The 24,890-nt window shown below is 47.0% G+C and overlaps 5 protein-coding genes and 1 non-coding gene across 6 annotated transcripts; 4 read left to right on the top strand and 2 right to left on the bottom strand.

The window, feature by feature from the left end:
• The first annotated feature begins 167 nt into the window (after window positions 1-167).
• Window positions 168-1,485, top strand: LOC120702860 (glycine-rich protein 2-like). The gene has a single exon (XM_039986856.1). The coding sequence runs from the start codon at window positions 292-294 to the stop codon at window positions 1,069-1,071; it is 780 nt and encodes a 259-aa protein (XP_039842790.1). The 5' UTR covers window positions 168-291; the 3' UTR covers window positions 1,072-1,485.
• Window positions 1,486-5,043: 3,558 nt separating this feature from the next.
• Window positions 5,044-11,021, top strand: LOC120702602 (glutamate--tRNA ligase, chloroplastic/mitochondrial-like). Its single transcript, XM_039986492.1, has 12 exons — window positions 5,044-5,491; window positions 7,431-7,552; window positions 7,656-7,838; window positions 7,949-8,067; window positions 8,163-8,211; window positions 8,321-8,422; window positions 8,661-8,763; window positions 8,881-8,944; window positions 9,516-9,630; window positions 9,888-9,988; window positions 10,153-10,309; window positions 10,561-11,021. The coding sequence occupies exons 1-12, from the start codon at window positions 5,131-5,133 to the stop codon at window positions 10,786-10,788; spliced, it is 1,704 nt and encodes a 567-aa protein (XP_039842426.1). The 5' UTR covers window positions 5,044-5,130; the 3' UTR covers window positions 10,789-11,021.
• An 867-nt stretch (window positions 11,022-11,888) lies between these two features.
• LOC120702375 (bifunctional protein FolD 4, chloroplastic-like) lies at window positions 11,889-15,220 on the top strand. The gene is made up of 5 exons (XM_039986175.1): window positions 11,889-12,228; window positions 12,582-12,907; window positions 13,422-13,658; window positions 13,751-13,918; window positions 14,788-15,220. The coding sequence occupies exons 1-5, from the start codon at window positions 12,021-12,023 to the stop codon at window positions 14,953-14,955; spliced, it is 1,107 nt and encodes a 368-aa protein (XP_039842109.1). The 5' UTR covers window positions 11,889-12,020; the 3' UTR covers window positions 14,956-15,220.
• Window positions 15,221-18,419: 3,199 nt separating this feature from the next.
• On the top strand, window positions 18,420-21,889 carry LOC120702443 (rac-like GTP-binding protein 6). The gene is made up of 7 exons (XM_039986285.1): window positions 18,420-18,912; window positions 19,937-20,024; window positions 20,117-20,226; window positions 20,545-20,608; window positions 21,066-21,130; window positions 21,281-21,346; window positions 21,436-21,889. Exons 1-7 carry the CDS (start codon window positions 18,814-18,816, stop codon window positions 21,535-21,537), a joined length of 594 nt encoding a protein of 197 aa, XP_039842219.1. The 5' UTR covers window positions 18,420-18,813; the 3' UTR covers window positions 21,538-21,889.
• Window positions 21,890-22,862: 973 nt separating this feature from the next.
• On the bottom strand, window positions 22,863-22,944 carry TRNAS-GCU. Its single transcript has one exon. It is a non-coding gene; the product is annotated as a tRNA-Ser (tRNA).
• A 26-nt stretch (window positions 22,945-22,970) lies between these two features.
• On the bottom strand, window positions 22,971-24,243 carry LOC120702518 (ubiquitin-conjugating enzyme E2 28-like). The gene is made up of 3 exons (XM_039986395.1): window positions 23,894-24,243; window positions 23,640-23,767; window positions 22,971-23,529 (listed from the first exon to the last, which is right to left on the bottom strand). Exons 1-3 carry the CDS (start codon window positions 23,961-23,963, stop codon window positions 23,281-23,283), a joined length of 447 nt encoding a protein of 148 aa, XP_039842329.1. The 5' UTR covers window positions 23,964-24,243; the 3' UTR covers window positions 22,971-23,280.
• Between the last annotated feature and the right edge of the window lie 647 nt (window positions 24,244-24,890).

Raw genomic sequence — 24,890 nt, 5'->3', positions numbered from 1 at the left:
ACCCGACCCGACCGCGCCCCTGCCAAGTGGGCCACGCCGCACGTGAGACTCGCGCCCCGGGCCCACCGCGCCAGTTCCCGCCTGCTCACCCCCGGATCCATCCCAGCCGTCCGATCCGCCCGCCTTCCTCGTATGCGCCGCCCTCCCCTATAAATATCCTTGCCGAGTCCACGGATCGAGTAGATAAGATCGAGCTCGGGGAGGTTGGGGCCGAAAAGAAAAAGAAAAATCATCTCCAATCTCCAATCAAGTTAACCCTAGCAGCCGCCGGCGGTTAGGGTTTCGAGCGAGATGGCGGCGGCGGCGAGGCAGCGCGGCACCGTGAAGTGGTTCAATGACACCAAGGGCTTCGGCTTCATCTCCCCCGAGGACGGCAGCGAGGACCTCTTCGTCCACCAGTCGTCCATCAAGTCGGAGGGCTTCCGCTCCCTCGCCGAGGGCGAGGAGGTCGAGTTCTCCGTCTCGGAGGGCGACGACGGCCGCACCAAGGCCGTCGACGTCACCGGCCCCGACGGATCCTACGTCAAGGGCGGCTCCGGCGGCGGCGGCGGGGGCGGCGGCTTCGGATCCCGCGGCGGGGCCGGATCTGGCGGCGGTGGCCGCAGCTACGGCGGCAGCTGGGGCGGCGGGAGGAGATCCGGTGGCGGGGGCGGCGCCGGCGCCTGCTACAAGTGCGGGGAGCCCGGCCACATGGCCAGGGACTGCCCCAGCGCTGATGGCGGCGGCGGATACGGCGGGGGCGGCTACGGCGGCGGCGGTGGATACGGCGGGGGCGGCTACGGCGGCGGCGGTGGCGGTGGATGCTTTAAGTGCGGGGAGCCTGGCCACATGGCCAGGGACTGCTCCAGCGGCGGTTACGGCGGCGGCGGCTACGGAGGCGGAGGCGGAGGCGGCGGCGGCGCCTGCTACAACTGCGGCCAGACCGGCCACTTGGCGAGGGACTGCGCCTCCGGCGGCGGCGGCGGCGGCCGCTTCGGAGGCGGAGGCGGCGGCGGCGGCGGCGACCGCTCCTGCTACAACTGCGGCGAGGCCGGCCACATCGCCCGCGACTGCCCCGCCGGCGCCGCGTGAGATCGGGTTGGATCGCGCCGCGCCACTACCCGGTAGTGGTGTGGCCTCCCTATAGATCTCGCCTAAGCCTCACTATGTCTCGTTCGTCGGAGTATTGCTTTAGTTTTGCCGATCTGGGCCCGAGCGCCCGCCTCCTTGCTATAGAGGAGCCCAACCGCCTTTTTTTTTCTTCTTTCGTTTCGCTTTTGCTCTTGGATTTGGTTCGTAGGGGAGCTGCTGCTCAGGTTATCATCGTGTGCTTGGTGAGTCTCGTCGTCGGTCGTTGTCGTTAAGGTTAAGAAGATCATGAAGTGAGATGGATTGGTTTTGTGTTGCTCGAGGAGATGACAAAATCTGCCTTCTTTTTTTGTGTGGTTTGCTTGCTGCTCCTGATGGAAAAGATTATTATTAATATTATTATTATTGTTATCATCACATCATCATCATTATTATTATTATTACTATTATCGTCGATTAATCCTACCGTGGCGCGGCACTGTGTTTGTGATTCTCTCCCTTTGCTCTCCGGATTCGTGAGGACTAATTAGTTTGCGGCATGCATGGGCAACGTCTGTGGCACTGGTGGTAATCCGGTGGGTGGTTAGATAGATCCACAAAGAGTAACAGCTTCCTCCTGTTCTTGTGTGGTACGGAATTGCTGCTACACATTCATCTGCCTGGAGATAGATGTGAATGTGATGAACTGATGATGCTGTGCCTTTGCAATTGCAACCCAGATGTGGTTTTGTTTTGTTGTGGTTACGGTGCTGTAGAAAGAAGAAATCCCAAGAAGAAAAGGGTGGTGGCGTGCGCCCGGTTCTAGTACTTTTTTGCTGCATCATGGAATCTGGGCGACACGGGTGTCAGTTCAGCCATGGCTAGGACTTGCCTGCTGTCATGTTCTCTTCTGTCTTCTGTCTGGGGGGTGGGGGTGCGCTTTGCTCTCACAGTCTTGGCCCTGTGATGACCTTGAACTCTGCTGGGAGTAGTGCTTACTGCTGGTACTAGTTTGGCTTGTTGCCCTGCACGATCCATTCCACGGAGCCATCAGATGCACGATCCATTCCACTGTCATCAACGTACCATAGCTCAGCCCAGTTTGGATCTGAGGACCATGCTCCACTGTCAATGGCCATACGGATTTGTCAATTGTTTTGTTGCCCTTGAGATTCCTCCTCTTGCTAAAGCACAAGAGGTGGCACAGATATTTTAGTTCATTTCAGGATTAAATTAAACTAACCTATTGCTTGCTGGATGCCCGCTTACATAGAGATGTATATTTCCATTGCTTTGTCAGGTGGCTCCAAATTTTATTGGACGTACTGTTTACACAAAAATTAAGCGGTCAGATGCCTGTCTATCCTTTTCGCAGTTGTTCTTAATCACTCTTTGTGCACCACGGATGGTTGATAAGACCCTAGGCGCTTCTATAGAGCAAATGGTGCCTACGAATCAGTCGTGTTATTCCCGGTACATTGCATATCATTTATTTAAATTTAAATTTGAATAAATTCACATCATATGGTGCACGCTAGTAAAAGAAAGTCTGGATGTGAAGGAGGTAAGCGGTAAAGGCGGGTTGGTCAGCAGCCTGGCTTGCTATAAATGGTGGTGGTGACTGGTGGAGTGGTGGCGGCGTACCATTTCCCCCCGGCGAGCGAGCAGGCCGGCGGCGCCGACTGGACTGGAGGGGGGCGTGGCCATGTGCGGGTACCTGGCGTAGGGCCGTATTTGGTTGGATTGCATGAAATTTTTTTTCATCTAATTTAGAGTATCAAATAAAATCTAATTACAAAACCATCACCACAACTCCGTGTAAATCACGAGACGAATCTAATGAGATTTTTTATCGCGCGATTAGAGGACGATCACTGTAGCATCACTATAGCAAATTATCAATTACTTACTGTCATTAGATTCATCTCGAAAAATTACATCCGTTTTTGAAAAAAATTTGCAAATAGACTTCATTTAATATTCTATGCCTGGGAGATTTTCTTCTCGAAAACGTGCGCGAAAAAAATTGTAACCAAACGCGGAGGAGGAGAAGGCCACGGCGATGGCAGGGGACAGTCGTGTGTCCCGTGGGCCGTCCCGTCCAAGCCCCAGCCCAGCTTTCTGCTTTCCCCTCCCTGCCGCGACCTGGCGACGCTGTCCCCTCTGCTGCCTCGCCGTGACCCCGTCGTCTTGTGAGCCGAGGCCGGCGCTGCTCTGCTGCCTCTGCAGCCCTTGCCTGCCGATGGCTATCCGCTGCCTGTTGATCGCCCTTGCCTGCCAGTGCTCCAACAGTAGCAGGTTCAGGCTTTGGTCAGATCCCCGTTCCGCGCCTATCCCCGGTCCGGATGGATAGAAATATGATTCTTCTCCCTTTTATGGATTAGGCATGCTATTGCTAATTAGGGCCGTGTTTAGTTGCGCGTTGTAAAATTTTTGAAAAGGCATATTTTTACATTTAAAGTACTAAACATAGACTAATCACAAAAATAATTTCAGAACTTGTCTGTAAATCGCGAGACGAATCTAATGAGTCTAATTAATCCGTCATTAGAGGTTATTTACTGTAGCATAACTGTAGCAATTTAGCATCTAATTACAGTCTAATTAGGTTCATTAGATTCGTCTCGCCATTTACAGACAGCAGTCGCAATGCGTTTTTTATTTCGTCTAGATTTAAATCTCCATGCAGGTGCCGGAATTTTTTTTTGGAATTTTGATTTTTGTAACTAAACACGGCCTAGGTCTTGTTTAGTTTTCAAAAAAAATTTCTACAATACCCATCACATCAAATATTCAGACATATGCATGGAGCATTAAATACAATTGAAAAAATAACTAATTACACAGTCTAAATAATTAGCACGAGGTGAATCTTTTAAACCTAATTAGTCTATGATTGGACATTGTTTGTCAAGTAACAACAAAATGTGCTACAGTATCAAAATTCAAATCTTTTCGCGAACTAAACACAGCCTTAGAAGACTGAATACGAGCTAATAATAAAACTAATTGCATAAGTCGATGCTAATTCACGGTATGGATCTATGAAGCCTAACTAAACTATAATTAGCGCATATTTACTCAAGCACCACACGGGCAAACCAAGAACTAATTAGACTGGATGAATTATCTTGTGAATTGGCTTCTATTTATACAATTGATTTTTGTATTAGCCTCGTTTAATACTGTCCTTCTAATTGATCCAAACATCCGATGCGGCGGCGACTCGACTTTAATCACCCCATGCAAACAACCCCGTATGCTCAGCTAGCTACAACAAAAAAGAAAAGAAAAGCGCACCACCCAGGGAAGGGAAATATGCTTTCACGAAAAAGGAAGGGAAATATGCCCCGCCTTTTCCTTTTTTTTTTCTTTTCATGCACCGAGGCGCATTGCATTCGCATCTTCTATATATATCTGCTGGCACCGAGATGACATGGCAACGCAAGCGAATCGATCGTGAATCTGTGCCCGATCGCCGCGCCAGATTATATTCGGAGTCCTCCCATCCATCCCATTCCCATCCCCAACCAATTTTGTCGACCTCCCTCGCTTGCAGATCGGCAGATCGCCACCGCTAAGGTCTCCTTTGTTTTTTTCCCCAACTTAAGTTTATAAGTCCCGTCACATCGTATGTTTATACATCAGTCAGGAGTCAGGAGTACTAAGTATAAATTTATTACAAACCTAATTTTATAAGTTGTAACTCAATTTATTAAGCTTAATTACTTCATAATTTGACCACTAATTGCTACAGTGATCATCCACTAATTGTGCTAATTATGCAATTAGTTTTACATTTAAATTGTCTGAACATTCGAATTCTCATCTGAATATTTGATGCGACGGCAACTTAAAAAATCCTCTCTGTTCCAAACACATGCCAGCTTGCCTGCCGTGTGGGACCCAGATGTCAACCACGCACCTGCCGTCTCGTCCGCCTTGGTCGGTCGTGGGCTACAAACATTGCAGCCCGCCCACCCGCCGTCTCGTCTGGGCCCCCAACAACCTCCAATCCCCTCGTCCGCCTCCTATCCAATCCACCACCGTGGGCGCTCCCCTCAATCTTCTCCGTCGTCGGGGATGGCGGCGACCGCGCTGCTGGCGGGCTCGCCGTGGCTGCGCCTCCGCCTCCGCGCGGACGCTCCCGCGCGCCGCCCCTTCGCCCGCCACACTCACCTCCGCCGGGCCCTCTCCTCCTGCGCCCGCGCCTCCGCCGCCGACCCCGCCTCCGGCCCCGTCCGCGTCCGCTTCGCGCCGTCGCCCACGGGCAACCTCCACGTCGGCGGCGCCCGCACCGCGCTCTTCAACTACCTCTTCGCGCGCTCCAACGGCGGCCGCTTCGTGCTCCGCGTCGAGGACACCGACCTCGAGCGCTCCACCAGGAAGTCCGAGGAGGCCGTCCTCGCCGACCTCGCGTGGCTCGGCCTCCAGTGGGACGAAGGTCACTCCGCTATCCGCCGCGCCCTTCACGATCCCGAGTCTTTTCTAGTCTAGCTCTGCGCTGATTCATTTCGACCTCCGAGGCCTGCGGTTGGGTCGCTGACTCAACTTGACTAGGACAGTACACGCGCTCCGCCGCGTGGGCTTCGCCAGCACAGGTTCACCGGACGCCGGGCTCGCTTCGAGATGGTCTTCTGAACATCAACGATGGCGCAAAGGTTGCCGACCACCGCAAGACCGTCAGCGAGCCCGTTCCAGACCTTTGCAGATACTGCTTTGTTGAGAACCCGTAGCCGCTCGTCGCTCGACGTTGTCGGCCATGGACGGCGGCCGCTCCCTGCACGAGCGCACGCAGCTCGCCGCCAGGTCCTTGCGGGTGGCCGGGTCCCGGGCGGCGCCACGCGCGAGTCGAATAGAGCGTTCACCCTGCCTTTGCGCAGAAGGGGGACCGCCCCCTCGACGACGGACGGCGGCGAGTGCTGGACGTCGATGGCCTTGCAGCCGCTGATGATCCCAACAACCCAGAGACGTCTGCTGCTCGCCACCGCTTGGAGCATGCCGCCGCCGCCCCCGCTGGGCTCGCCCCTGCCGGGGCTCGCCGCCGCAGCTGCCTGGCGTACCACTGCGTGTAGCGCGGCGTCACCTGCGCCAGCGGCGCGGCGCCGGGGGCTGCGGGGGGACTTCGCTGCCGCCGGCGAGCTCCGCGACGCGCCATGGCGGGCTGCGTCGAGCTCCGCGACATACCGTGGCGGGGCGCGTCGAGCTCCTCTATGCGCCATGGTGGGCCGCCCCGAGCTCCGACGCGCGCCATGGAGGTCGTTGTCGCCCTCGACAGAGGCTACGATAGGCGAGCTCCCCGGATCTGCACGCCTACATCTCGAGCCGGCAATTGGCGGGCCTGGCGGCGGAGCTCCGCGCCAAGCTCTCATCCCTCCCTGCGTTCCGGCTGAGGTTGAGCTTGCGGAGCGTGGGCGCGAGCGCGCGGAAGGTGGGCGGGACGCCGCCGGCAAGGCGGTTGCCGAAGAGCGAGGCGGTCGCCGCCGGTCCTCCCTGTCGCGGAGGTCGAAGCAGGGGGGCGGAGCTCGAGCAGGCCGGCTCGGGCGCGCGCGGCTCGATCCGCCGCCGCCATGCCGCGTGCCCGCCGACGAGGGAGGGGAGAGGAGAAAAGCGCGGCGGAGAGGGGGAGCGACGCCGAGGAGCAGTGGGGTGGCGGCCAAGGACGGCGACCGGTGGTAGGGGAGGAGGGCGAGGGGCGGAGGGCGGCGACCACCAATGGGGCCGGAGAGCAGCGCGGCGGCGGCGAGGGACGTTAGGGTTAGGGGAGAGGGAGGGGTCAGGTGAGGCCGAGGGAGGGTGCGCGGAGGAGGGGGGCGCAGTGGGGCTCGGGCGGACGGTGGGAGGGTAGGTAGCGAGGGTTTTTTGCAAAAAGACATGGACAACGGGTTCGATTAGAAACAAACTGAAGGGTTTATTTGCAAAATAACCAAGGAGCGGCCTGGATCAACCTCATGAGCCGGATCGGACGGTCCGCGTCGGGCGTCCGCTCCCGTTGCGCCACGCGTCGCCACCGGGAGAAGGGAGCGCGGAGAGGGCTCGCTCTCCACGCTGTATAGGAGTTAGAGTATTACCCACTTCGTAGATTTAGACGTTTAGTCCGTGCCTCGCGCAGCGACTCGTAATGCTGCTATTACATTTATCTGCTGCTAGACACGTCTGGTGCAGTGGCTCCAGGAGTTTAATTAAATTGAATTCTGTAGGTGCAGAGGGTTAATTTGTTTGGTAATTGGTAAATTATTAGTCGCACTTGGTGACTCGGAAGCTTTTAAGAACTATTGGTTGCAAAGCGTATGATAGAAAGCTAGGTATGCTAATTCACTGTAAACCGATGCTACATACTGAAATGGTAGAGGAAATGACTGCTCCTCTGTGTATTTGGTTAGGTCCCGATGTTGGCGGGGAGTTTGGGCCTTATCGCCAGTCAGAGCGGAATTCACTGTACAAGGATTACGCCGAGAAGCTTTTAGACTCCGGCGCGGTTTACCGCTGCTTTTGCTCCAATGAGGTATCTATCTCCTCTTGCATGACTTGCATGATAAAAGTAATATAAAGTGCAGCTGATTTCCATGACCTCAGTTTCCATTCCATAATTGTTGACTTTACTTCAGGAACTTGAGCAAATGAAGGAAGTCGCAAAGCAGAGGCAACTTCCTCCTGTGTACATGGGCAAGTGGGCAACTGCTTCAGACGTTGAAGTGGAGCAGGAGCTAGAGAAAGGGACACCATACACTTACCGGTTTCGTGTGCCAAAGGAAGGGTCATTGAAAATTAATGACCTTATTCGTGGCGAGGTAATAGTCAAGTTCCAGAACATAAAGCTGCGGCACTACATTACATCACTGATAATTGTATATTGTCAAAAGTGATATACATGAACTGATCAGCGGATAGTTTCATAAAGGTCAGTTGGAATCTAGACACGCTTGGTGATTTTGTGATTATGAGAAGCAATGGACAACCTGTCTATAACTTCTGTGTGACAGTTGACGATGCTACCATGCAAATCTCTCATGTTATTAGGTAAGAAGGAAAACCAGTCTTGCTCAAATATTTCTTTTGAATGGTCTAGCAGACTAGCACCCTTGTAATGACTTCTTTACCATGTTTTCTTACAGAGCTGAAGAGCATTTACCAAACACACTGCGCCAAGCTCTAATTTATAAAGTAATTTCCTCTACCTGCTTTTATCTTACATATCATGATCTGTAGTCTTGACCCTTTCAACGCAATCTCAACATAAATATGCATGCTGTGACGTTATCATCTACTACAGGCTCTTGGATTCCCGATGCCTTCATTTGCCCATGTGTCACTTATTCTGGCTCCTGACAAAAGCAAACTGTCAAAACGTCATGGTGCTACTTCTGTGGGGCAGGTGACTACCTGACTGTTTACAAGCCACTTTGTTATCTGCATTTCTGTTTATTTGGTTGACGGCCGCACTCTTTGTTTTCATCTCTATTCATTTGTCTTTATCGCTGCTGGTTGTGATTATTTCCAATCTTTTCTTCAAAAAGAAAAAAAAAGATTATTTCCAATCTCGCATATTTGCCAACAATGACTCCTCCTAAATGGTACGTAACGAAACACAAAGCTTCTTTTTCTTTGGACAGTATAAAGAGATGGGCTATCTACCTCAGGCAATGGTAAATTATTTAGCACTATTGGGCTGGGGTGATGGGACTGAAAATGAGTTCTTCACTATCAATGATCTAGGTTAGTTCTCAATAATTCATGCTATCATTTTACTTATTTTTTTCTTCGTCTAGAAAGGTCAATGATCAACTGTGCAGTAATTCATTCTTATTTTTTGGTACTGTTTGTGATTTGCAGTTGAAAAGTTCACTATCAATCGTGTCAATAAAAGCGGAGCAGTTTTTGATGCAACAAAATTAAAGTAAGATACTATTTGCCAAGTTTCTATTTGTTGAAGATTTTGCGACAGAGCTGTCAGGAACTCAGGATCCTAAGCTTACTTGATATATTCAGTGGAACTGATTTAACCTAGGAGTTTGCTGCACTAAATCTTTGGTAACTTTAAGTCATATCCTCAGGTTTCAATTATATGAGAACTATAATTATGACAAACTTGCTTGGAGTTCATGGACTCTTAAATAAGCTGCCTGAGAGTACCTCCAGAAACCTGAATGTCAAATTAGTTTAACTGGACAGTTCGAGAGCAGCTAAATTCTATAGTCACTTGAAGGTATTGAACCAGTTGATTCATAAGCTGGCTGTGGCTGAATAGTGAATTGTACCGTTGTACGAGATTAAAGATATGCCCAAAGCAGATTTTGTTTTCTGTTTCTGTTAAAGCACAACACATCGAACCATACACTAATATTGACCCATATCCTTCACTTATTGCTACATTTTTTTTATCTCTCTGTTCAGTATTGCCTTTAAAAAGGTGCAATCTCTTTGTGCTTCACCAGTATATTTTCATACTAACTTATGTACTTATCTAGATGGATGAATGGACAACATCTAAGATCATTTCCAACAGATGAACTCATCAAGGCTTTTGAAGATCGGTGGAAGGACACCGGCATTCTCCAGGAGTCTGAAAGTGGTTTTGCAAAGGTAAAACATGTTGTCTGTTTTTTCTTTTCTTTTTGGCTCTCTGGTGCACCTGGGGTCTCTCTATATTGGAAGTACACATTAAAGGGTCACATATGCCAAAGCATCTAGCACATTGTTTGATACCAGTAGCAGTTCTTTTTGGCAATTGCAATGGTAAGCACAATAAAGTAACAAAGAAGAGGATAATTCCGATTTTATGATATCTGAAAAATTACTGCTTAGGGAATAAACTAATTTTGATATACACAATTATTCAGGAAGCTGCCGAGCTTTTGAAGGATGGTATTGATCTGATAACAGAGGCTGATGCAGCTCTTACAAATTTGTTGTCGTATCCCCTTCACGCCACTTTAAGCAGGTCCGTAAAAACAATATACTGGATTAAATTTATTGACTTGTGGTTACTATTTTATTCCCTACAACTTGCACATGGTTGGCAATGTTGTCATCTTGATAAATTGCTATGATGAGTTATTTGTTGTGCTGGGCCAGCTTCACTAATTATGTACTCGTATTCTTCAGTGATGAAGCTAAACCTGTGGTGCAAGACAAGATTTCTGAGGTTGCTTTGGGTCTTATTTCTGCGTACGATAGCGGTGAACTTACTCAAGCACTAGCTGAGGGCCGTGATGGTTGGCAGAAGTGGGTGAAAGGTTTTGGAAAGTCTCTCAAAAGAAAGGTCTGTTGTGACTCTATAGTGTCTTTTTTTTCCTTCTTCTGTTGTGCTTTTGACTACCACTGGATCAGCGACTTCGTCTGTAAGTGACCTGTCTCACCTGAACAATTATGCCAAAAATCATGAAATTGCAGGAGAATCATTTGATGCAAACCTTGGCAGACAGTTGTAGCAAGCTTTCGTATTTAGCAGCAAACTTATTTATAGTGAATGTTTGACACGCTTTATCTTTTGTTGTATCCATTTGTGACCAGGGCAAAGGGCTCTTTATGCCGCTCCGAGTACTGTTGACGGGGAAGCTTCATGGTCCTGACATGGGTGCCAGCATAGCTCTTATACACAAAGCTGGCATCTGTGGAGCGGTGACGCCTCAGTCGAATTTCATAACCCTAGACGAGCGGTTCAGGATCCTCAAGGAGGTCGACTGGGAGTCGGTGGTGGAGGAGTCCCCCTCAGAATCAGCCATCCCCGCTGCTTCATAGACCATAGATCGTGCTTGTAGATGTTCTTATCAATCTGTGGTGGGTTTTGTTTTTGCAATGTTGAGACAGAGGAGTTTTGCCCCTTTTTTTGTGTGTGTGTTTTGGCTGCCTAGAGGCTAATAATGCGGAATTTTGATCTTATTAGTGATGCTGTAATGGACAATATCGAATGATTTGGTGACGATGATCTTTTTTTCTGAATGCAGATGTTCCTAAGCAAAGCCTTTTTTTTTGCGTGCTGTTCGTAAACATGGCATGAGAACTCTGCTGGGATTTGTATGTTTTTTAGTTCATAATAGAATTACTTTTAGTTCAACATTTTGACGGAATTTATGTAGTTACCGTGTTCGGTGCAAGAGTTAAGCATTGTCCCTCTCATCTCGATCTTCTTGTGCTTATGAAACCAAACTTGGCATCAGTCATCAGATGGTTAAAAAAGGTTATACTGATGGGAAAATGCTGGACGGGTGAAAAGTGTCCCAAAATATGCGAATTTTGCCCGTCTCATCCATTCATCCTAAATTCCTAATGATCTAGCTCCTTCGTTCTTCGTCTTGACATGGAGCGCCACCGTCGCCTCCCCGCACAGTCAAGATCTGATTACCTCCATTCTAAACAATATTGTTTGATATCTTATATTATCTTTATTTCTATCTAAAAACAATTTTATAAACCAGTTATCAAATTCTCAGTCTTAATAACAGTAGGAGGAAACTAGTATGTAATGAGACTGACCTTACATAACCTGATCTAACTCTTTCGATCCTCCTCTGTACTCGAAGGAGAATCAAATCTCGCTGGGAGAAGATAGCCCTTAAATCTTGCCGGGAGAAGAAAAAAAATTGACCACCGTTTCGTTGGATTTCAATTTCTTTCTTGATTAATTGTAGATACGGATAGATAGCCCTTAGACCGTCCACAGTGGAAGGAGCAAATAAAGGAGCAAATATACTAATTGACACTGTAGATGTACTGTTTGGCACTGTAGACAAAGAGGGCGTGGGAAACGAAGAGGGAGCAAATTTGCTCTGGCTCCCTCCGCTGTCAGCCTTAAACCCCCTGTAAAACCTTGGTTAGTGCAGTGCTTGGAGAAGCGTGCCACGCTACACAATTTGTGCCCTCTCTTTCCGCAGGGAACCTTTTTGCGCTCTCACGGGTTCCACCCCAGCGAAAACCTCGCCGCCGCCGCCGCCGCCGCCTCCACTGCAGCTTCGGGGCCCTAAACCCTAGGCATGGCGTCCTCGATACTCTCCGACTGCTCCTCCGCCCGCCTCCTCCCTCTCCGCCGCGCGCTCCTCCCGCAGCGGGTGCCCCGCATCCGCCCCTGCCCCGCTCTAGCTTCCCCCAGGCGCCTCTTCGCCGACGCCCGACCCCAGCTGCTCCCGCGCCCGCCCCGCATGGATTCGGTCCCCGCCGCCGCCGCCTCTTCCGCCGAGTCAGGTGCGCGCCCTCAGTCACTCTCACTTCGGATGATGTTTCCACGCCCGTACACTTGACATGCTAGTCTGTAGTGTCTTCTCTCGAATTTTGGGCTTCGCAGAGTTCACCTTCAGATAGGTTTTGTTGCTGGTGTGAGAGATTTATCTGATGCTAAAAATGAAACAGTGAATGTATTCCCTGGAAGGAACGGTTGTTTATCAGTTTAAATGTAGCTGAGAAGTTTTTTTTCTCTCGAACAAATGTAGCGACAAGTGAAATGATCAGTATAGCTCTGGCATGTGTAACATTTAAATCTTACTCCACTTTGTGTTACCCTGACACTATGTTTTTCTTTTATTCACTGTGACGTGCAGCAACTGTCTCAGCCGATGCATCTGCCAAAGTGATTGATGGGAAGTTAGTGGCGAAGCAAGTAAGAGAGGAAATAGCTGTTGAGGTCAGCAGGATGAAGCATGCGATCGGCATAGTGCCTGGTCTGGCAGTCATTCTTGTTGGGTCGAGGAAGGATTCTCAAACTTATGTGCGAAACAAGAAGAAAGCATGCGAGGCGGTTGGTATAAAGTCGTATGAGGTCAACTTGCCAGAGGATAGCTCTGAGGAGGAGGTTATCAAGCACATAGCGAGCTTTAACAGTGACCCATCTGTGCATGGCATCTTGGTTCAGCTGCCCTTACCTCGGGTGAGTGTGTGATTGTCGCTACTCTATTGACTACTATAACTATAACCGACAAAATAAGAGTCAAGAATTGCCTCTTGCCTCCTCGCAGCTGCCAACTGGAATATTCGGGTTTTTTGCTTGTTAACGATTAACTTCCTAGACATTATATGGCATAACAGATAATGTGTTTTATGCATACTATATCTTGTTGAGCTTCTTGAATGGTAGAGTTTTTTAACGGAGCCCCAAATGTTTCCATTCTTGTCTTGGAAGTGTCAAAAGGAAGCCATCTAATTATACTGTAAAAAAGACTTGGGAAGTGTTAAAACTGGAATATGTATTCTGTGGTGGTGTAAGCAAGCTGTCATTATTCTTAGTAAAATTGTACTCTGTGCAGAGGCTTGGACTTTAGTATGTACTTATGTGCTATTAGATGATACATTAGTTGCAGTTGGAAATGTGAGAACATTCTTAGTGCTTGTAGTATCAATAAGTACATGGATTTCATCAACCAATCGACATTTCTGTTGTGCAGCATATGAACGATGAGAACATTTTGAATGCTGTCAGTATTGAAAAGGACGTCGATGGCTTTCATCCCCTGAACATTGGACGACTTGCAATGCAAGGTCGAGATCCGTTCTTTGTTCCTTGCACCCCAAAAGGATGTATGGAATTGCTGCACAGATATGGAGTCGAAATAAAAGGGAAGAGAGCTGTTGTAATCGGAAGAAGCAATATTGTTGGAATGCCTGCTGCGCTGTTGTTGCAAGTATGAACTGATTCTTCTTTATTTCTAATAGTTGGAGCAACTTTTTTGTGGGGTTTGATTAATCCATCTTTATATGATTTAATGATTATCAGAAAGCAAATGCAACTGTCAGCATTGTGCATTCACAAACTAAGAACCCTGAGGAAATAACAAGACAGGCGGACATAGTCATCGCAGCTGTCGGAGTTGCGAACTTGGTCAGAGGGAATTGGATAAAACCTGGAGCAGCAATTATTGATGTTGGCATCAACCCAGTTGATGTAAGACACCCTTTTTAAATAATTACTAGTATCATTTTTCTATTTTATGTTATTTATATGTTTTTTATGGTTTGTGTGACTCTTTTTGGGTTTTATCTCTAGTAATCTAGTTTACCCCTACTTGCTTGGGGGACTAAAATACTTTCTGTTGTTCTTAATGCCTTTTTTCTGTGCCTGTTCATTTAATGTTAAAGAAATCCATTGGCTTTAACTGGATGCATATTTCTAAATGGAAGCACAAGACTGTATCAGCCACCTTCAACGGCAAATCCCAATTCTAGATGCCCACCTTGAATTTCACTATATTAGTGTGACCTACACGATTGCCGGTGTACCTGCTATTTTCTTTAAAGAAAATTTCTAGCAAGTTACTACTTACTAGTTGCACCTGGCACCCTTGTTTATATTACATTTGGTTCACAAGATATGCAGAACTTTTACAATCGCAGAACTACAGTAGTTCTAGGTTGTTTTTTCGTGGGGAAAGGGGGGAGGGTGGGGCGAAGGTGGTTTTCCACCCTCTTCCTGTCATTGATCAAATCCAGAAAGGGCCTACTTATTTTTGCGGTCCCCCATTCAGAATTCATTTATTAATGCTGAAATGGCCTTCTTAAATTTATGAGCCCCATGTTAGAGTGTTCCAGGTGACATTTCTTCACATTGTATTATATGCTTGTGCAGCATGTGGTGATCAATCAATTATTACTCTTTATATTGATTTGTCCTATCCATGAGCTTGGTTCTGTATGCTGTCGTATCCTAAACGTCATCTGCATCTTTCAGTGGCTATTGTCACTTTTCGTATCCCTTTGTGGCTTCATATTGCTTTTCTTGCTTGATATACTTACTAGTGATTTGGAATGCTGCAGGACCCGGAGAGCCCTCGGGGTTATAGGCTCGTCGGAGATGTCTGTTATGAGGAGGCCTCCAAGGTTGCTGGAGCTGTCACACCGGTTCCTGGTGGTGTTGGGCCGATGACTATTGCAATGCTTTTGTCAAACACTCTTGAGTCTGCTAAAAGAATCCACAAATTTTAAATAACTGCAGAATCCAACAGAAAGAAGTTGGGGATGGGCACCTAACATTTGATGTAGACTACATGCTAAGGTTTTGTTCAACTGTTTTATGTGCCTTCTGTTGGACCAAAAAAGTGCAACAGGAGCCCTAAAAAATAAATTTTGACACACATGAGATTGTATCTTGGCCTGGTACAGTATTGTATTTGATAATGTGACATGGAACCATATTCTTGTCACCAATGGAATTCAGGTGAATCTGAGATGTCAGTAAGTTGAGGTGTCAGTAAGCTGGGATTAAATTGCTGCATGCATCAGACCAGATCAGCAAAATTTGTTTCCATGCCTTGTTTAGGTACCTGTGACTGTGACTGTGACTGGTGGGTGCCATTGTCGATGTGGGATAATGCTGACAAGCGCTCCAATCTAATGTGTCCAGTTGGATCCTCTATTTTATTAGCTGTCTGCACCCATTTTTTTATGTGTGGTACACTGCACTGCACACACATGATGGTGTATTTGGTTCTTCCCGACTGCTTCCTCGTCACAGCTGGATGGAGTTTGCTGTTTGTTATGAGAAATGTTTGTCATATGAATTGTACGAATTGTGCGTTGTAGAGCTTTTGGTCTATTCATCAATGCAACAACCAAATGCATGCTATTTTTATCTTGTATATGCATCTCGATTTCTAAGTAATTAAACTAAGCATTATCCGTAGTTGTAGTTCAAACATCATATCAGATGGATGTGAAGCACTGAATCTTGTTTTCTGTGGCAACAAACAAATCTTACTTTATCTGCTTCTCTGGACATTCTCAATGGTGTTACCTGCTGGTTGTTGCAAACAGTACGTTGTAGCATCTTTTATGTTGCAGAAACGTTTACCTAAACGCAATGGCAGTTGAGTCGTTCACTGGAAAAAGAAGCAAGACTGCCTAGTGCCTAGGTGACCCAAAATGAAATAAAAATATATGTATTGTGTGGGCAGTTGGTAGACACGTAAAAGGAAAAGATTAGGATGATTAGGGAAAAGACATCATCAAGAGGAGACAACAGGGCAGTTGGAGAATGCCCTTAAGTAACATTATGGGAATGGTTGTGGGTTTCGTTGCTGAATTGACGTCATTTGGAAGCATGCTTTCTAGCCTATCATGCCAAAGTATTAATGCCGTAATGTTACCGCTTCTTTTACACATACTAAAGTAGAGCGTATTGAACTCCTGAAAATAATTGCAAAAATAGTTACCATCCAGAATCCCAAATTACAAGGGAGATCTTTTATGGAGCAGAGAAGGAAAAAAAATCACCTCTCTATGTAACACCCTAGTTATGTGTATGTGCATAGCCTCTTTGCTAATTTTTGAATGGGAGAGAGAAATGATAGATAGCCCTTGCAGCTCTGTAGATAGGAGGGAAGGAAGAGGATGAAGAGGAGCGCTGGAGTAGAGGGGAGGGAGATCAATGAGCATGCCAGGATACCTTTAATGCATCGGGTCCAACGCATACAATCCTCCCCATGCTCCCTCTATAAATTTCAAAAATCCTAATCCTAAATCTCCAAACGTTACTTCAAATTTCCTGAATTCTAGACACTATCAAATATTTAAACCGAAGGGGTGTTGGAGTAATGGGCTTGGCCCATTTATTCTAAAGCATTAAAAGAATTTAAAGCCCACTATTAATGCTAGGGAATCAATGTTTAATTCCGTACCGGGAATTGAGGAGGATCTCAACCGACTTAAAAGGTGGACTTCTTGTACACCACTTGTGAAGCCGGTAAGAGGAGGACGGTGAACCACACGCGCGCGCGCTCGCTCGCCTCGCCGAGGCGAGGCGAGGCGAGGCGAGGCGCGGCCGGGCGGTGCGGTGCGATGGCTATTTTGCCGTTGACAGCAATTAATCGTGCGATTAAATCTGTAATTAATGGCCATAACCGCATCACCTAAATGACTCTGATGGTGTCCAGGTTCAACGATCTTCTCCCTCTCCAGTTGCAACAACTGAGTTCCCCAACGCTAATTTCTGCGCGCACAGAATTAGCGTGAGCAGGCCTCCGAAACCTTGCTCGCCTTGAGATCCTGCACGGGATAGGCGGGCAATCAGGTTTTTGGGTAACGCTTTAGCGTGACTGCTCAAAAATACTAAGGCTTTGCCCGATTGTACGACTACTTCCTGGTGGACGAGCCGAACGACTACGTCGACTACATTCTGGTGGCCGAACGACTACGTCGACTACATCTTGGTGACCGTTCGCGGGACTGCACTGCGAACTTCTTCCTGCACCGATTTAGTTCGACTACTTCGACTGAGGCCAACCGAGTAGATGTCTACTCCAATTGGTAACAGCGCAGCCAATGCCTCCGGCAACGGCCCCGCTTTAGGGTACTCCCTGAAACTTTGGTTATTTATATTGTTTATGCTTATATGTGTGATAAGTATAAACATGTTCACATGTTTTATTTTACTCCTTAAAGTCATAGAAATATTGCTAGTTTATACATTTAATTTTGGAATTAAAATATACCGAAAATTGCCTAGATATCTAACAAGGGGGAAGGGAGAAATAACTAGTTGTGAGCAGGATTAAAAAAACCGACCGGAACCGGCCCGGAAACCGCGGTTACCGGTCAAACCGGTCCGGACCGGTTCCGGTTCCGGTTCCGGCCGGTTTCAAACTGGCCCAAATTTAAAATTCAAATTTGAATTCAAAAAAATGAAAAAATCTCAAAAAAATTCTAAAAATACTTCAAGTTGCGACGAATTTAATGGTGTCAAATTTTTTCAAATATTCGTTCATTTAATATACTTTGCGGGCATTTGAATTTAAACAAAAAAAAGCGTGCATACAAAAATATACAAATATAATGTAAAACATGTTATACATTGTATTAATATAAAAATAGTACAAAAGAGGATTGGAGGGTTCATTTAGGATAAAAACATGTTATACAAAAATTCAAATTTTGAACTAAAGTCAGTTTTTTTTGTTCAACAGACCAGTTTCACTCAAATCGGACCGGTTTACCGGTCAAACCGGTCGGCTAACCGGTGGAAACCGATTAAATTGGCGTCTATAGTTTGAAATTTGAATTTGCCCGGTTTTACCGGTTTCCGATCAAACCGGGACCGGGCGGCGGCGGTTTGACCTCACCGGTCAGTAAAAAAACCCTAAAACACTCTAACAGGATCTCGAACCACGTAATTCTTTTTCGCATAGAATTGCTTCAGCTTAATAACAAGGACTCTTGCAACCGAGGGCCGCTGCACATTAGAGCTGCAGTTTACATCGGGCATTCTTTTGTTAATTACTAATTGACCAATAATTCCGATTAATTTGTGCGTTAATAATAACAGAGCATAGGAGAGGAGGTGTAGGGGGCAGTAATAATATCCTCCCGCCAGGCAAGGGCAGGCGAGGCCGCGGGCAATAAAGAAGGAAATGATGCGCGCGCACACCGTGGCCACCCCTCCCCACCCACCGCCGCGCCGGGCCACCCACTCTCTCTCTCCTCCCTCTCCCTCTCTCTCTCTCCTCAAGCCCTCCCCCCCTCCACCTCCTCCACCACCACCACCCACCATTCCGGCGCGGAGACCGCTTCCCTTCGCCCACCCCCGCAACCCTCTCCTCCCCCGCCTCCTCCGCGCTTCCCTCCATTTGTCCGCGCCCCCCTCGCTGCCGATCTTAACCACCCGCCGCGCGCTCCCGCCACCCGGCTTCCTCTGGTCCGCCCTCCTTTCCCCCCCTCGACCCAAAACGCTCGGCTCCCCCCACCACTTTCCATCTCTCTTCTTTGTTCCCCCAGAGGACGAGGAGGAGGAAGAAGAACCAGGAGGCCTCTCCCCCCCTGCACCGGTAGCGAGAGGGAGGGCGGAAGAGGATGAGCGCGTCCAGGTTCATAAAGTGCGTCACGGTCGGGGACGGCGCCGTCGGCAAGACCTGCATGCTCATCTCCTACACCTCCAACACCTTCCCCACCGTACGCCTCCCCTCCCCCGCTCCTCTCCTTCCTTTTACTTTTCTGCCAAGATTTCCATGTCCCGGGATTTTGGTTCTGGTTTGGGGAATGAAAGATAACGTGTAATTCCGGCCGCATTCTTGATCTGGGTGCTGGATTTGGGGAAAATTAAACACCTTTGCGCCTGATTCGCCCCGCGCTTGCTAATTCGTCCCCGGTCTGGACAATGCGGCTGCGAATTGCTGCAATCTTTTCGTGATTAGGGTTGGGTCGCATACCGCAGCAGCGGCCCGTTGGTCATGGAGAAAGGGGATCTTTTCTGTGCAATCCCCAAGTCGGACCCAAATCGGCACCTTTAGCACACGCTACGGACCCAAATCGGCACCTTTTCTGCGGCGAGTCTCGAATATGTGTACAAAAAATTACATTCATAGGAGTTGCTAAAAAATGGGGGGGGGGGGGGGGATGTAGATTCCCTTCCCAATGTCTGCCGCGCCTCTTGATCCGTTTCCACCAGACCAGGATCACTTTCCGACTTTTTAGTTACCCTGCCTGCCTGCCTGTACCCTCTCCTCCGCTACTCACGCCTTCCGTGTGGTTGGTGAAATGGATTGCCATTGTCTCACTTCACGCAATTCCACACTGGTGGTTGTAACAAAAGCATCGCTAGCTTTTCACGCATGCTTCCTTTTCCTACAGTAAATATAGCATTCCTCTTACCAAATTCTTTTGGCCATGTAGTAGCATATCCATAGCACTATTGATTTTTCCAAGAGATGCATTATTGATTTTCACGCGTGCTTTGTGGTAGATTAGCTTGGAGCCCTGAGTAAGTGTGGACCACTGTGGTCCGCCCTCCATGTTTATGGAGGGTCTAATGACAAACTTTTCTTGTTGCTTTACGTTTACTGTGGTGATGCTTTGTGCCTTCATTCCGTCTTGTCTTCTTCCATCGACTTGTGCCCATTTTTCCGTTTACGAATTATTAGTTGTGCCTTTTGTGATAACTCATGTGTACTTACTGTTGTCACCGTTGCTTTGCCAGGACTATGTTCCAACGGTGTTTGACAACTTCAGTGCTAACGTCGTGGTTGATGGTAACACTGTCAACCTCGGGCTATGGGACACTGCAGGTGACTAGCAATTCTGTCTTATTTTGCTACTTACCTCTCCTTTCCCCCCCTGATTCAAGGTAGTTAAACTTCCATCTTTGCAATTATAACAGGTCAAGAGGATTACAACAGACTGAGACCACTGAGTTATCGTGGAGCTGATGTTTTCCTTCTGGCCTTCTCACTGATCAGTAAGGCTAGCTATGAGAATGTTTCGAAGAAGGCAAGACACTGATTCTTATTTGTTTTTGTTGGACTACATTTTACTTTATCCTGGTGTTCTATGGACATGCTTGTTTTTATATGATTTGCATCATAGTCTTTTATGAGCTGATTTTTTGATAATATTTGTTGCTCTGGTTTGTCCATCACATTCTGAGTGATTACTTTTTCTAAGTAAAGAAATTCTACTAAATTGCACTGGAAACACATTCCAAAATCAATTTCTGGATAGGATTCAATACAGAGATAGTTCCCAAACTTCTGTTGCAGAGTATCTTGACTTCTTGTCTTCTGACTCTGAACCCCTTCTATTTTTCAGTGGATACCTGAACTGAAGCATTATGCACCTGGTGTGCCAATAATTCTCGTGGGTACAAAACTTGGTAAGAATGATGCAGTTCTAAACTTTGAGAAATCCATCCTTCTGTGCTTGTAAGGTTAATTATGTTAATTTTTGAGGGAAGTATTCATTGGAATTTCTGATTAGACAGGAGTGTATGTCTGGTGGTTGTTGTTTTGATAACAACGCATGAATTTGGCAATGTTATTATAATATATCATATGATAAGAAAGTCTGTACACTATAAAAGCACTATCTGAATTTGTTGTTTAGTTTCTGTTCATTTTTTTAAAAGTAAACAATGCAACAGGTAATGGTTGGCTGTCCCTCAGTTAGCTATTGTCCTGTTGGGTTCAATGGTTCTTCTTCTATTGTTCTTGTAGTGCTTATAATATTTAACTAGTGGCCCAACTTCTAGATAAACCCACGTATGGCATAGCGCTTCAGATTGGCAGCTGCACTGCGTCTCACATTTTCACAATGTGCATTGCCACTAACAGATCTTCGAGATGACAAGCAGTTCTTTGTGGACCACCCTGGTGCTGTTCCAATCACTACTGCTCAGGTATGGTTATGGGTGGTCTACTCCTCAGTTTGCTCTAGGAGTATTACATTACATAAATGCTTTGAGATCTGGTGAATCTTTGTCAAGTTTGTGCTGATTTTCATCTTGCCCAGTGACTGTTGTCTCACATGGTTACCTTGCCACCTATAGGGAGAGGAGCTAAGAAAGCAAATAGGCGCACCATACTACATCGAATGCAGCTCAAAGACCCAACTAGTATTGCTATCTACTCAATCTTCTGCTAAACATTCAATATCATGTGAGATAGTAACGGGCATTTTTGTTTGTCCCCACCTGAATTGCAGAATGTAAAGGGCGTCTTCGATGCGGCCATAAAGGTTGTGCTGCAGCCACCCAAGGCGAAGAAGAAGAAAAAGGCACAGAGGGGGGCGTGCTCGATTTTGTGATCTAATCATCAGTAGACAAAGAAACAAGGGCGAAGTTGCCATGGTTTATTATCGTCGCGTCTTGCTTCAGCGAAACAGCATTGGTGGGTTCCCCTAGGTTTACTGGCAGCTGCAGCAAGTTCTCTTTGTCGAGGCATTGAGCGATCTGTTTGTTTCATTTCCTCCTTCCTGCCTTGTGATTATGTGGGTGTGACTGACAAGTCGTGGCAATTAGGTAACTTTCTTAGAAGGTATTTCCCATGTTTGAGCAAAAAAATATCTTATTATCTCTGTTCCATAAGTAGACATGATGTAATCGTACTAAGTTTATTTTTACTTATTTTACTTCAATGGAAAATTATGCTTCCCTTTACATGATGGTCATGCTTGTATGCCAAATTGCCAATGCATTCCTAAAGAATGCCCTCCAACCATTTTTTACTGCATTTTGTTTGGCAAATGGAGCATCCCTAGTGGTTTGACTTCTCATTTGGATACAACAATGATCCCAAGGTTTACAGCTTGCACCAGAATTATAGTATCGTACCGTGTAGATCATGGAGAGCATGTTTGCAAGTTGCAGTTGCAACAGAAGAATATTCATGGTCTGATACGATATCAGAATGTTACAGACCTTAAAGGTCCCGTAGTATGTTTGGAAAGCCATGTGGGCAGGGCAACAACTTCCTCCTAAGCCGGGGAATGTGGTGGTGCACACGTCCAGGTCCAGGTTCATACAACTCTTGCTTGCTTGGTTGCTTGTTACCACAGCAGCAGACTGGAACCAATTTGTTTGAGTGAGCAATTTTACTCTTTCAGTTTTCTTTTGTCATGTGTTATAGTTTGAAAGAACCTGTATCAACTTTCTAAAAAGAAGTGTTAAACGCTTCACATTTCATTGGGGACAACAAATAGCTCTCAACATTTTTTTTTTGAAACACTTCCATGTTGGTTTCTAATGGGGCGTCTTTTGGATCTTGGATGCTTAATTCACACCCGCAAAAAGTGAGGCAAAACGCAAACCCAGGACAGGCCCAGAGCTATAAGAACCAAATAAATAATCTCAAGGAAACAGTACAAATCCTATTGCCGTGTACAATTACGTACGTGGCCCCAAACCAATGCAGTGAGTCCAGAGGTGTTTTGGTAATTTCGCGCGAAGGGAAGGACTGGCAAAAAAAAAATTCCGTTGCCGGGACTCGAACCCTGTTCTCTCGGGTGAGGTCCGAGTATCCTGGCCAGCTAGACTACAACTAGCTAGACTACAATGGATCTTTTATCTGCTATGGGGAATGGTTTTTTAAATAATTTATGTGAAGTGATAAGGAAATAAGGCAAAAGAAATACGACGCCTGAGAGATTCGAACTCTCGCGGGGAAACCCCATGTACTTAGCAGGCACACGCCTTAACCACTCGGCCAAAGCGTCGTTGTATGTCAGGGAGTACGAGCCTATTATAGAAAATCTGGTTCACCATTGTGATTCAAGTACATATCCTTAGCATTGGATTTTCAGACATGAAACGGCCATCAATCAAAACTGCAAATATGATTGTTCCTAGCTATCATCCTTCGTGTGAGGAAGGAGGAAGCTGATTTTATGCGCCGCGGAGATCTTCCAACTCTAGGCCTGTTAGGGTTCCCAAAAGAAAAGAAAAAAAAACTCTAGGCCTGTTATATACTGAACTAGAGCAAAAACTTATTGTTCATTGATGTTGGGTACATTCACGATCTTGGCCCCTGCTGCCTGCTAAAAGCTTCAGGCCTAGCCCATGGCGTACTTGTGCGTCCATCCCCTTGCCGTGGACTCATACCTGAGGCGGTCGGTCTTGCACATGTGCGCGATCTCCGGCACCAGCGGGTCGTCCGGGTTTGGGTCCGTCAGCAGCGAGCAGATGGAGAGCAGCACCTTGGAGATGGTCAGCGCCGGGCTCCACTGATCCTTGAGGATGTCCAGGCAGATGTTGCCGTTGCTGTTGATGTTCGGGTGGAACACCTTCGTCTTGAACACCACCTGTTTTGTTTGTTGTTTTCAGATTCGTTCAGTTCAGACTTAGCATTGCATTCAGCAAAATTTTGGATTTTGTTTTCTTCAGTCAGGGATGAAGAAGAGCAAGCAAGTACCTTGGGTGGCTTGAACGGGTAATCTGGAGGGAAGTGGATGGTGACCAGGAACACGCCTCCAGAGTAGGGGCTGTCGCTCGGGCCCATGATCGTCGCTTGCCAGTGGAACATGTCATCAGACACGGGCCCTGATCACAATGAACAGCTCAACCAGAATTCAGAAAAAAGTTTCAACTTCGAACTTCTGTTTTTGTTTTATGGTCTGAACTTGTATGTCTGATTGAACATGTCTACTAGATCAAATCGATCCATACCTGCGCTGCAGGACGTCGGTGGATCCCTCTGCAGGTCCTTGAGCTCCTTGATGATTCTCCGCAGCGCCATCGATCTTGGGTCCTTGCACTAGTTCCTGACTAGTTCTTCAGATGAAGTGTGCCTAATTTATCTGAACGTCTGAAACTGCACAGCTAATGAAGCTAACCTGTTGGTCTTGGTGTCCAGGAACCGAGGATCACCGGGCCTCTCTATAAATACACCCAGACCAAGGAAGAATTTTGTTCTTGCCCGCTGAAAAAACCTTTTGGCCACGGTCAAATGGCATTAGATTCTTGAATGTGATGGAAGAAGAAAGCAAAAGGCTAGAACGATGATAATAAACAATGACAATATCAAACCTAATATTCTCCGCAAAGATTAAATAAGCGGTTGCGCATTGCGCTTGTGCTTGGAATGAATTTAGGGCTCCAAAAGGATGTATTCACCATGAAGCTAGTACAGAGGTGCGATTCTGACGAAAAGGGCAATTGCAAGTGGGGAAAAAGTAGTGCCATAACTTGTACCACTGACGCCTCTGGTTCGTTGAACTTGATCCCTCCATGTACATTTCAGTGGCAACAAAAGGAGAAGAGAAGAGAAGAGAAGCTTTTACATTGGAAGGGAAAAAAAAATCATCTTTGCATCAGATGTCATCAGACATCCGGTCGGTGCCTGTCATCTTCTAGCTTATCGCAAGCAGAATCTTGGCTGTTTGAGGCCAAATCATATGGTGCGAGCTCGCTCTTGGTTCCTCGGCATGTTCTAGAAAGATCGAACGGTAGGTCTCACGGCCTCGCTGATGCAAAATGACATGGATCTCATAATTTAATTTTGAATTTAGTTGTTCATGAAACTAAGTTCAGGGTGGTAGTCCACTCCGCTGAAGTAGTAATTGTCAAACTTAACATAATCACCTTGACTATATGTTTTTTATTTCTCTGATTCTTTCTGCCACCTTCTCGCTTCTGATGCTGTTCTTCACCCGATGAAACCTTT

Source organism: Panicum virgatum, chromosome 1K (genome assembly GCF_016808335.1).
Source record: "Panicum virgatum strain AP13 chromosome 1K, P.virgatum_v5, whole genome shotgun sequence".
Taxonomy (NCBI): domain Eukaryota; kingdom Viridiplantae; phylum Streptophyta; class Magnoliopsida; order Poales; family Poaceae; genus Panicum; species Panicum virgatum.
The sequence above is the reverse complement of the archived record's forward strand: the minus strand, read 5'-3'. Positions and strand labels throughout refer to the sequence as shown.

Bases quoted from the DNA above. Each gene is read 5' to 3' on its own strand.
- LOC120702375 (XM_039986175.1), top strand. From the start codon at position 12,021: ATGGCGTCCTCGATACTCTCCGACTGCTCCTCCGCCCGCCTCCTCCCT. The intron at 12,908-13,421 runs GTGAGTGTGTGA...TCTGTTGTGCAG, and splicing joins TTCAGCTGCCCTTACCTCGG to CATATGAACGATGAGAACAT. The intron at 13,919-14,787 runs GTAAGACACCCT...GGAATGCTGCAG, and splicing joins TTGGCATCAACCCAGTTGAT to GACCCGGAGAGCCCTCGGGG.
- LOC120702443 (XM_039986285.1), top strand. From the start codon at position 18,814: ATGAGCGCGTCCAGGTTCATAAAGTGCGTCACGGTCGGGGACGGCGCC. The intron at 20,025-20,116 runs GTGACTAGCAAT...CAATTATAACAG, and splicing joins CGGGCTATGGGACACTGCAG to GTCAAGAGGATTACAACAGA. The intron at 21,131-21,280 runs GTATGGTTATGG...TGCCACCTATAG, and splicing joins TTCCAATCACTACTGCTCAG to GGAGAGGAGCTAAGAAAGCA.
- LOC120702860 (XM_039986856.1), top strand. From the start codon at position 292: ATGGCGGCGGCGGCGAGGCAGCGCGGCACCGTGAAGTGGTTCAATGAC.
- LOC120702602 (XM_039986492.1), top strand. From the start codon at position 5,131: ATGGCGGCGACCGCGCTGCTGGCGGGCTCGCCGTGGCTGCGCCTCCGC. The intron at 8,212-8,320 runs GTAATTTCCTCT...CATCTACTACAG, and splicing joins GCCAAGCTCTAATTTATAAA to GCTCTTGGATTCCCGATGCC. The intron at 9,989-10,152 runs GTCCGTAAAAAC...CGTATTCTTCAG, and splicing joins CTTCACGCCACTTTAAGCAG to TGATGAAGCTAAACCTGTGG.
- LOC120702518 (XM_039986395.1), bottom strand. From the start codon at position 23,963: ATGGCGCTGCGGAGAATCATCAAGGAGCTCAAGGACCTGCAGAGGGAT. The intron at 23,768-23,893 runs GTATGGATCGAT...CATTGTGATCAG, and splicing joins ACCGACGTCCTGCAGCGCAG to GGCCCGTGTCTGATGACATG. The intron at 23,530-23,639 runs GTACTTGCTTGC...CAAACAAAACAG, and splicing joins ACCCGTTCAAGCCACCCAAG to GTGGTGTTCAAGACGAAGGT.